The sequence below is a fragment of the Haemaphysalis longicornis genome, unplaced genomic scaffold (genome assembly GCF_048455015.1).
Source record: "Haemaphysalis longicornis isolate Haplotype H1 unplaced genomic scaffold, Haemaphysalis longicornis Haplotype H1 scaffold_2, whole genome shotgun sequence".
Lineage (NCBI taxonomy): Eukaryota > Metazoa > Arthropoda > Arachnida > Ixodida > Ixodidae > Haemaphysalis > Haemaphysalis longicornis.
Window position 1 is genome coordinate 175,576,678 of NW_027526295.1, and position 12,009 is coordinate 175,588,686.

At 44.8% G+C, this 12,009-nt stretch overlaps 1 protein-coding gene across 3 annotated transcripts in view; it reads left to right on the top strand.

Moving 5' to 3' along the window:
* The window catches only part of Fray (oxidative stress responsive kinase frayed), a 132,628-nt gene that overhangs the window by 18,866 nt on the left and 101,753 nt on the right, over positions 1–12,009 (top strand). Inside the window, exon 1 of one of the 3 annotated variants that reach the window (XM_077698699.1) lies at positions 8,499–8,551. The exons of the other annotated variants lie outside the window; for them this stretch is intronic. Coding sequence (XP_077554825.1) covers positions 8,514–8,551 — 38 coding nt within the window. The 5' untranslated portion in view covers positions 8,499–8,513. Of the gene's footprint in view, positions 1–8,498; positions 8,552–12,009 lie in introns of those variants that run through there. 3 annotated transcript variants of the gene reach the window in all.

Below are 12,009 nucleotides of genomic sequence, written 5' to 3' on the forward strand. Positions count from 1 at the left end.
TATCGTGCTCTCTCGCCCAGCTCTCGCCAACGAACGATTCTCAACGCAACTGGTTTCTACCCGAAGCTCCGCCGTCTTAAAAAAAAAAACACACAAAAAATGCGTTGACACAGCGCGAAACAAAGCAGCCTTCGGGTAACAGCAAGAACAGACAGCTGCGGCGCCTGCTGCAAGACCAGTTTCGCGCTTTGCAGCAGTTTTTCGTTACCTCTCCTGGAGTTTGCAGATGTTCCTTTATTTTTCTTCTGTTCGCGAGGATTGTCGGGGCACGCGTGCTGTGGCTGTTCGCAGCACTCAGTTGTTTTTGCTCCAGTCGTTCGGCGCAAAGGCACCGGTGTTCGGCGGTCATGTTAATCCCGCCAAATATAATTCCCTGTTCTATTTCCCGTATTCACCCTCACCCCTCTCTCTCTTACACTCACCCCCCCCCCCCCCACACACACACACACATATATATATATATATATATATATATATATATATATATATATATATATATATATATATATACACCATTTTCCTTGCTAGAGGTGGGCGCCGCCATTTGCTTTTTCTGACCAGACGCTAGCGCCGTCTATGAAGCGACCGCCGAAACCTCCGCGCTGGGCTGTTGTGCGCCGTTCTTTGCGTGCGTCTGCTCGGTATCCGTGCATTACCGAGTGAACCGTAGTGGTTTGGTGTTAAGTTGGCGGTTGCAGTGCTTGTGTGTGTGTGTTCTGTTTTGTTTTCATCATCTGCGGACGGATTTTAGGTCCTAATTTGCTGCCAGAGCGGGAAATTCCGACCCCGGCTGTTGCGAGCAGCAGTAGCAGTGTGGTGGTGGTGCCGGTGGTGCTCCGCAGTTCCGCGATGCAAACGTACCGGTATGGCACCGACTGACATAGAAATCGATATCGGGGAGTAAATATGTGTTTTCAATGCCACCGTGCTTGTTATGCTCACCGATTAGTCATGTTTACGGAAGCGCGGACGTCGAATGCGGAGCGCGCACAGCATATGTGGGTCACGGTGATCCGTGCTCGCGATGGACTTTCGACGAGGCGATTGCTACGCTGTTGACATTGCAATGAAATATAATCTTTCTTAACTAGACTTATGACGGTTACTAACGAAACGAAATTACCCGGGCGGAAAAATAACACGACCGCACAACCAGTCAAATTACTATTGGAAGGTTGAGCAAAAGGGTTGACGTTCGGGCGAGTTAATATTGGTTGATCATGATCGCGATCATGATTTACCTAACTCCGCGCAGCGCATGTGGACTTTCGCTCGGAGCCCACCTTTGTGAAACCGCTGCTTGCACCACAAATGCTTTACGCGACCAGCAGTAACTGTTCTGTAATTGTAATACTTTAGATTCCGTGGCAACGCAAAAGGATTAGAAGCTTTTCCTTTGACCGCGTTGTGAACAGGTTGAGCTATTTTCCAAATGCAGCGTTCACGCGTATCTCGAGCTGCGTTTCCACATTTGGCTGCCTTCTTATCCCGCTATCGACCAGCAGTGTGCGATGGAGAAAGTTACCCTTTAATATCGTTTGGCAGTGTAATGCGTTGGCCTGAAAAAAAGTAAACAAAACGCCGTGATTTTAAAGGTTAGATTAGATGAAAAGGGGATTGTTTAATGCCAATCGGCTGTAATGACCAAACAATATATGGTGTTTTAAATTGACTACAAGGAACCATACGTTATTGTAGTGTTGTATTGTATCGGCGCTCGTGAAAGAGCCCCAAGTGGTCAAAATTAACCCGCAGCCCTCCCCTACGGCGCGCCTCATCACCCATGAAGCGTCGGGCGTTAAACACCATAATGAATGAATGAATCAATCAACCAACCAATCAATGCTGTATTGTAAAGGATAAAGTTGCATCTAACATTTCAGGGGGTTCCGTTCCCTGTCGCAGCTTTGCGTGTGATAAATGGGTTTTGCTCCGTCTGCTTGCCGTCCAAGTGCACCCAACAAACCCTGGAGTTGGTCGTTGGTACAAAGTCGTTGCGATTTATCAACGGAATCCACCGATATCTCAACTCGGTGTGCGTTGGGAAGCGATGCTGCAAAAACACGCCGCAACCGCACTGCATTTTCTCCAGGCAGTGTCGTGCACATGCGTGCTGTCAGCGACTGTTTCTCGCTTTCTCTGGTTGTTCAATAACCATACCACAGCGCAGTGCTGACCAAGCGACGTTTGCGCCTTGAACGGCATCGCAGCATTGGCTAAAACAGTTGAAAGTTCCGCAAAAACTAAGCACACGGTGCGAAATACTCCTGAACTACGCAGCGGAGCACACCGCGCCGAGCGATGTTAGCCCAGCGCGCTCAGGCAACGCTGGTCGGCCGCCGAGAGAACTGGTTTGAGAGTATTTTCCTCCTCTCCCGGCTGCTTATGGAAAATGGTGTATATATATATATATATATATATATATATATATATATATATATATATATATATATATATATATATATATATATATATACACCATTTTCCACATATATATATATATATATATATATATATATATATATATATATATATATATATATATATATATATATATATATATATATATATATACACACACGACAGAAATAAGAATTGGCAGTCAAGAAGACCTCGGAAAGCAAAGGGGAGGATGTAGTAGCTCAAGATAAAGAATTTGGAAAATAGGAAAGTGGAGAAAAAATGCCCGCCAGGTGGGTCCGAACCCACGACCTCCAGAATACCGATCTGGTGCGATAACCACTACGCTACCGGCGGGGCTACTTTAGCCTCCACTTTCTGGGGTATTTATGTTCAGGTGTTTTTTTTTTTTTTTTTCTTGCGCCTGGGGGTGGTAGCCAGCGCCACTCGGACTACTCTGGAAGAAGGGGACCTTCTTTTTAACCCCCAGGCCGTGATTCGAGCGTCTACGACATGTCGAGAGTGGTCGACCAGCGTTGAACCCTCTTAAGCTCCCTATGGCACCAAGACTGCCAGAACAGAGGCCCTCGCTATGCATGTAGCGAATCAGAACAGGAAATGAGGGGCTCGTTGAAAATAAGACAGAAATAAGAATTGTCAGTCAAGAAGACCTCGGAAAGCAAAGGGGAGGATTTAGTAGCTCAAGATAAAGAATTTGGAAAATAAGAAAGTGGAGAAAAAATGCCCGCCAGGTGGGATCCGAACCCACGACCTTCAGAATACCGGTCTGGTGCGATAACCACTACGCTACCGGCGGGGCTAGTTTAGCCTCCACTTTCTGGGGTATTTATGTTAAGGTGTTTTTTTTTTTTTGTTTCCTGCGCTTGGAGGTGGTAGCCAGCGCCACTCGGACTACTCGGGGTGAAGGGGACCTTCTTTTTAACCCCCGGGCCGTGACTCGAGCGTCTACGACATGTCGAGAGTGGTCGACCAGCGTTGAGGGCCAGTCTTCATCGGAGTCTTCACCAGTCTTCATCGACTGCCCCCCCACCCGGTTCTTGATGATACGTGGGTCCATGTCATTCAGGGCTTTTCTCTTTCACGCGACACCACCTTCGTAACCTCTCATGCTCGTTTCTCCTTCAAAGCAGTCGCAACACTATCAGCGCTTTATACGTGGCCGCAACATGCGAAAAGGTATGTCGGGAAGTGTTCCAATGGCTTGCTGCTCTGGTCGCGCGTGCAGAGTGCAAGGCGGAATATGACACACTTTCGGTATTCTGCAGGTGATATGAAACATCAACTTCGTCCTTCCTTCACTGCGACGAAACAAGAGCATTCAGGCTGCAAAATTGTTGCAGTGCGCAATGGTGAAGGCCCACACCGTAAACGTTCCTCCCTGTTGCACTTCATAATTTGCTTGGAGAGGTCCTACACATGAAAAGCAGGAAAAGTGTAAATACTTGTCAAGTGTTACTCGCAGGAGCGAGTCATTGGCTGAACCACAGGCGAGCATGCATGTTCGATTTCCGCCCCGTGCCGCTGCTTTTGTGATGTATATAATGAGAAATAAAAACGTTGGTATGTCGATATTTCGACGCTGGGTAAAGATTTCCAGGTGCTCAAAATTTTACTGCAGCCCTGCAATATACGGTGCCCCTCGTACCACAGGAATAATAGCTTCGGGGCGTCAAAGGCACATTTTTTTTACAAATGTGTTCGCGCGGGAAAGCAAAAACAAAAACCCTACCATTTAGGTTTAAAGTATTATGCATAGAGTTCATACAGGAATACTTTCTGCTCTTTTTCGTTGTCTTCAGCCATCGCACAAGCACGAAATCAAGTGGTGTGTGGCTCTCTAGACACCCGTCCTTTGTCGAACCGTTCACATAACTACAGTTTCCATCACTACAGTAGTACACTGTACCATCACTGCGATCGCAGCGAGTGCGGCGGTGCATCGTACAATCGTTAGTTGACCAGGACGCGTAGAGAGGACACGTTTGGACCGGCCATTTGCCTCTTAGGTTGACGTCAGAACTTTGTTACGAACCACTCTAGTATGTCAACGCCATACAGCCAACAAGGTAATATCTTGTGCTTTGTAGCTAGAAAACTACACATAAAATGCTACATGTTTTTGGAGCATATGATAAAAAACAACATTGGCGATTTCTGAAAGAAAGAAAAATCCACGATGGCATTTTTATATTGGCTTCAAAATTAGAGCAAAATTTCTGACTTACACGCAACGCGGAGCATTTTCCAAATAAACCATTTATTGTACATAAACTAGGATTGGGACCAAAAATGAAAAATTATGGGTGAATAATACTGAAAAATTTAACTACCTAGCTTGTGAAGATGCAGGAAAGCGGGACCTAACATTTTGGCAAATTCTGAAGATGGGTCATGCTTGTTATTTTAATTCTAAAAAGTTCATTTCCTAAATAAAAAATAAATAACTTAACTCCTTTAAAAGTATGTATAATCTCGAGAGAAAAAGGCCTGTGGCGATAGCGGCAATAGTTCCGTGTTTTACAGAGGAAAAATTTAGAATTTGGAGTGATCCGTTCAACGTGCATGTGACCCTAAGCCGTCATTGAAGATTTCCCTAGAAAGGGAAAGTTTATTTTCCTGGGAACTAACTTGAGACATCTTATACGTTGTGTCAAGGAGCTATATATAAATTTTTCGTCGAAATAAAAATGTCAAGGAGGCACACTTCGAGGAGACACTGTCGAAGAGATGTCGAGGAGACACTGTCGATGAGAAAATACTTCAAACTACAGTCCCTAGGACGGCATAACGGCCGATCGAGAAAAGCGCTGGTGAATCGGCATTACTTTATTTGTTTTGCCTTATGTATGGTCCAATCGTTTAAAGCTTGTCTTTGAAGACGCACCACTGTTACTGTGAAAAAGCAGTATTTTCAATTTTGGTTTATATTTCTTGTTTATGGTAGCTTTAAATTAGAAAACATTTTTTTCTCAGTTCGCTGATATCTTAACGCATTGAACCGGTTCGCGAACCGGTTCGGCCCCATGATTTGGCGAACCGGAACAGAACCGGAACAAAATGAATTCGCCCGAACCCGAACCGTGATCGAACCGGTATTTTTTTCAGTTTGTCAATCAAATATATAACAGTGCGTCGAACCAAATAAAAAATACCGGTTCGGTTACGGTTAGGGTTTAGGGGAATTTATTTCTTTCGGGTTCAGTTCCGGTTCGATCAAATCACTACCCGAACCGGTTAGCGAACCAATGCGGTGAGTTAAATTATTAGCGAAGTGTGAAAAAGTGTTTCGTAGTTGAAAGCAACCACCAAAACGAAATACAAATATTCTGGTGCATTCAAAATCTGCTTTTTCCATGGTTGTGCAATTTCAAATTTAACAGTAAGAAATTAGGCCAGATAATAAGGGAAACAGATGAAGTAGTGGCGATTTACGAGCGAGTTTCCCGCCAGCCCTTATATGTTGTCCTTGGAATTATTTAAAGCAATTATCAAGGGTCACGACTGTCTGTGGTGTATAGTTTCTCCCGCTTTCTTTGTTTTGTTGTTGAAATTGCACTCCTCTCTCTGCACATCACCTTGGACGTAAAAACCGTTGAGTTAGGCCTGCATATGGGCGCGTCAGCTCCATACATTAGCAGACGACGTGTTTTTATAGCAGCGACTAAATTTTTTTTTTTTCATCAGTTGTAGAACAAGAAAAGAGATCCTAAAGCAGCTACGTAAATGCTACCTGTGAATCCGGTTATTTGGCCACATAGGGTAATTCGTTAGCAGTCACGTTCTGCAAAATGTAAGGCAACATTTTGTAAAAAAGGAGAGTTTTAGTAACACTCAGTCACTCATTATTTATCGGATCACTGGAATGTATTTTAAGATAGCTATTATCAATGGGTGCGTCAACATGAATACGTCTCCGTTCCGGCTGACCATTGTCCCCGTTTCGCGCGATATGTTGCGGAATCCTGTCACAGGTTATGCGATTTGAAGCACGAGATGGAACTCTTTTGGGAAGGCTCTCCTAAATTTGTTGATAGCACTACTCCCCCTCCGGAACCAGATGCAGCTTCAGCAAAATAGCGAGTAAGTATAATACCCGTGCCACACATGCACGAAAAATGGCATTAAGTGCTTAATGCCATTAATTCGCTGCTACACGTTAAAATATCATACCATTCGCTCTAACGTCATTTTTTGGTTTAAGGAGTTTCGAACAACTCATTCATCTTCACGAACGCCGTAAATCTGTGTACTCTCTAACGCGATGACCACCAAATGAAACCAACGAAACTCTCAGCACCAGAGCGTTAACGCGGAAATGTAGCTGAACTTCAAAATAAAACGATTTTTTCTGCTTCTTGGTGGCGAAGTTTTGGAGAAGACGAAGTTCACTAAAACAGCGGCAAAAGGCAAAATATCGTGTTACTTGTCGCGTTAAATCTTTCATATTTGGCTACCGCTGGCAGGCGACGGCCGCTGCTGAAGCCAGTTTTAGAAGCGGCTCACAACCTTTTCAAAAAAACACTACTTCTCATAACGTTTTCTTTCACAAAAAAACATTTTTAAGCCTTGTAGGATGTTTTTCTCTACGTTAAACACTTCTAAAACTTGAGTGAATTTCTCTTTTTGGTCATGATCACCATCATGCCTAACACAATTAATGTCTTTTTTTTAATTCGCATTTTTATCATGCGGCATATGAAGAAAATATAAGACATTAGGTAGAATAAAGAGAACGGGTACAAAAGCACATGTAGTCAGGAAATTGATGACCCTGTACAAGTCTAAAGGTAGGCATGAAGTCCGGTGTCGTGTAAAAAGTTCAGCAGCGACCTGCAGTAGCGGTCTTCGTGCACCCACCGGTTGAAGTCCCCCGGTTTATCCCACCGAAGACCAACCACTCTTAGCGCACTCTCCCGAGCTGTTCTGGTTCCTGTGCACGTCCGCAAGAGATGATTGACATCAGCTTCAGCCGCCGAAGCCCGACACTTGGGACATGTTCCTAGGTCTTCTGGTGCGGGTCTCCAAGTCCAGGTGACTGAAGGTGTGAGAGCCACCCCAGCCCGAAGCCTACTCAGAGAAACTTCCTCCACCCGGGAAAGATTAGGGGGCAGGGAGCAGACACACGGGGGAATTAAGGCACGTGTGTCCCTTCTCAGAAGAGATTTCATGGCTAAAAGGCGGGAGCGTGGATCACTAGGAAAAGGGCTAGGGGCGGATTCAGATTCAGGTGGGGCTGGAGAGTGCGAAAGATTGTCCGATAATTGGTTGAAAAAATTGTTACGTGCCCCTGTACCCAGTGTACCTGCAGACCCTGTACCCAGATACCTGCATACCAAACTTTTCGCGCTTAAGTAGCCACAGGAAGACTATAGTTTATAAAACTGACTAATAGTACAGGCACCACGGCGCTCGCTGCCTTCGCCGTGATGCCACGCTTGGATATGCCAAAGGTTGGTCAAAGAAAGAGATGTCTAATGAAAAATCTAACTTGTGGTGTTTTACTTATCTTATAGCTGACCGCAGCAGAAAAGAGCAGAAATTGTTCATGTGGTAACTCGACCCGGAATAATTTAAAACCATGAGGTGTAACCACCTCTAAAAAAATACTGGCGCATTTGATGCCCCGAAGCTTCTCCTGTACTAAAAGACACACCGTATATTTAGTCCATGAGAGAAATTTAGACCACCTGGGAATCTTTAACGTGCATCGAAACTGAGGTCTTCATTTTTTTGTCTATGTCGGAAAAACGGCAGCCGGGTGTGGTGATCAACAGCCCCCGAGAAGTTCTTGGATGGCGGACTTGTCAAGTATTTGCTCTTTCCAGGTGTGCGGCATTGTTAAAGTAAATTCAGAAATCGAAAAAGCGTGCACGTTACTGGCGTTGGCCTTCGCCGTTGCACAGTGCCGCAATCCTGCGGCCCGATTGTTCTTAAACAAAGTCGATGTGTCATTTCGCTTGCGGGCTGTCGAGAGTTGCTCAGCCTTGCACTCTGCTCGCGTTACCAGCAGTAGCCTTACATTGCAACATTGGCACACGTACCTTTCCTCATCTTGTAACGACGAACAGTGCGTTGATAGTGCTGTGACCGTTATGAAAAGGAAAGTCCGCGAGAAGTTACGGAGTTCATGGTGAGTAAAAGAGAAAAGCCCCGAACGGCATTGACCGCTCATTTTCAACAGCGGAGGGTCGAACCGTTTCGTCGTGAACCGGTAATCGTTATCTTTTTTTTCGGTTCAGTTACGGTTCGGGTTCTGCGTGCTAAAAAAATAGCGGATATATATATATATATATATATATATATATATATATATATATATATATATATATATATTGAGAGGCAATGCCAGGAGACTTGGCGGACGACGTTTATTCGGCGAGCGGTACCCTGGCCAGAACAGGATCAATCACGATGGCGATGATGGGGCGTCCCAGAAAGACGACGAGCGATGAGATGATGATGGACGTACACAATGCAGCGACGACGACGAAACACGAAGGCGGTATTGGCCAGTCATGATACTGAGCTATCGCCTTATGACGGGACATTTAAGATTCGCGCTTACAATATATATATATATATATATATATATATATATATATATATATATATATATATATATATATATATATATATATATATATATATATATATATATATATATATATATATATGTGTGTGTGTGTGTGTGTGTGTGTGTGTGTGTGTGTAGGCTTAGTAATACCTAGTCAACTCGAAGTAGCAAAAGCCGGGAAATATTTCGAGATACGCGGATTTTTGAGATAAGCAAAGCTGGGTGAATTGAAATGAAATATCGAGTTCTTTGCAGAAAAAGCGTTACTACTTACCAGCTCTTCAACAGCACCTTCCAGTCTTGCTTTCCATAAAGGTTTGAAAGAGAAAAAACATACAAGAGACGTTCACCGGCTGGGTTTTGTGGCACTGCATTTTACTTAGCAGAAAAGAACTGCGTAATGCTGGTCTACTTTGCGGTCGCACTCTGGCCTAGTAAGGAGTCCTCTAGCTGCTTGACGCATGGCATAAGCCGATCTTCCCCGCCGCTGCACTCAACCCTCGCTCTCCATTGGGTTTTTTCCCCGCCCGTCACACGTCTATCTTCTAGTACAGCGCATGTCTTTACCGTCCCATGACGTTCCAAAGGGTTACTTGACGAAGTTGATATGCCTCTAGGCTCAGACTTAACGTTCGGGGAAAATATCGGATTTGTGGTAGGCGTGGATAAGCGGGAAAAAAGTCGAGGGACTTAGGCGCGGCCGCACCGCGCGAATCTTGGGAAACGGTACGCGGCGGCGAAATTTTCGTTCTCAGTCAAGATTTCAAGATATCCACAGTTTGGCCCAAATACATAGGACGTTCAGGAAATGGTTTGGGGCGGCGGAAAATTTCAAGTTAACGAAGTATTGTGTATATATATATATATATATATATATATATATATATATATATATATATATATATATATATATATATATATATATACACAATATATCTCTGGGCGCGTGTATAAAACACGCGCCCAGAGTGGGGACCGAACCCACGCCTGTAATCGAAAGGCGTGGGTTCAGTCCCCACTCTGGGCGCGGGTTTTTCTTTCTTTCTTCTGTATATTTAAAAAAAATGTTTACTTAATTAACCGTAGTGAAAAAGAAAAGAGCCTAACCACACCCCTATGCCTCCTTTGGCGTTGTAGACTGCTGACCTATCTTTCTGTATTTCCTCAACGAGCCCCTCATTTCCTTACTATATTATTCTGTGAAAGCCTAGCGAGGGTCTCGGTTCTGGCAGCCTTGATGCCTAGGTAGCATAAGAGGGCTTCCCGCCAGTAACCCGCTCATGACAGGCTGTAGACGTTCGAGTCACGCCGCAGGGGTTGAAAAGAAGGTCCCCTTCTCCCCGTGTAGTCAGAGTGGCGCTGGCTACCACCCTCAAGCGTCAGATACACTTCTAGTAAATATAAATAGCCCAGAAAGTGAAGGAGAACACAGTCGCCCAGATAGCCGAATTGGTAAGGCATTCGACATGTAATCGAAAGGCGTGGGTTCGGTCCCCACTCTGGGCGCGTGCTTTTCTTTCTTTCTTCTGTATATTTTAAAAAAATGTTTACTTAATTAACCGTAGTGAAAAAGAAAAGAGCCTAACCACACCCCTATGCCTCCTTTGGCGTTGTAGACTGCTGACCTATCTTTCTGTATTTCCTCAACGAGCCCCTCATTTCCTTACTATATGTATATATGTATATATGTATATATGTATATATGTATATATATATATATATATATATATATATATATATATATATATATATATATATATATATATATATATATATATATATATATATATATATATATATATATATATATATATATATATATATATATATATATACGCGCATCCTATCCCAGCCTATCTACGCCCACTGCAGGGCAAATGCCTCTCCAATTGCCTCTAGATGCCCACCTCTGGCTAAAAACCAGGGCGGCGCCGGCAGCTGATGACCATCGCTTCTGGGGGTGAGGAATCCGACCAGGAATGCAATCACCGTGTGAAATAACTCTCTATTCAATTCGATTCAATTCTCTAATAGTGACTCAAATAAACGTTTTTTAAATGCGGAGCATTTCTTAGGCTCTCCTGGTCCTCCGTCGTTGATGGCGGCGCCGTCCACAGGCTCACTGCGCATGCGCAACTCTCCTCCTTACACCCACAGCTCCGCGATACTACACTATAAAAAAAAGAAATAGTTAGCGGCGCCCGGCTTCGATCCCACGACTCTCTGGCCGCAATGGGAGGTACGCGGTGCTCTTCCCACTACGCTACAAATCCGGGATAGGAGCAAGTGCTACGAACGCGCCTTATGTCCTGAACTCATCCAAACTACGTCAAGAAGCTACTGATACAACGAAGGCACGCGAAGCTGAACGTCAACGGAAACGACGAACTGAAAACTTTAGAGGGGGATTCTGAATTTCCCGTGGGAAAGCTGTGGCGGGAAGCGCCACGCGCCTTGCAGCTCAACCAGCCCCGTCCGCAGCGCCTCTGATGCTGATTGTGGCAGGATGCCCCTAGGGATTGGCCAACCAAATAATCCATCACGAGATAGGTTCGCGTTCAACCACCGTCGTCATCTTCCCGCAGGGGAACCGCCGAAGAAGAAGAAGAACGAGAAGACAAAGCTGCGAAGAGGAGAGCGTGTGCATTGCTCTCAGCCGGTGCACCAATGTCAACAACCTTTACCTCACCAAAGCTGACGGAGACTACCGATTCTACCACAGAGACAACATCGACAAGAACATGATGGACGAGTTTCGGCGCCTCGAGAACCACCGCCTACTCACCGTAACACAACAGCACTTGCGTGCCTTTGCCACCGGGGTGGGCCCGGACGCGGAATTCCCTCTGGCGCTAGTAAAAACCAGGTCACTCAACATAACGGCAACACAATGGAACCACACGGAACCGCCACGATGCTTCGCATCCTCATCAGGATTCCCCACGGGAAGATGGTGTAATTTTTTTCTGCTCCTCCTTCTGTTCAATATTTAGAGCCAGCTTATTCTTCGGAAT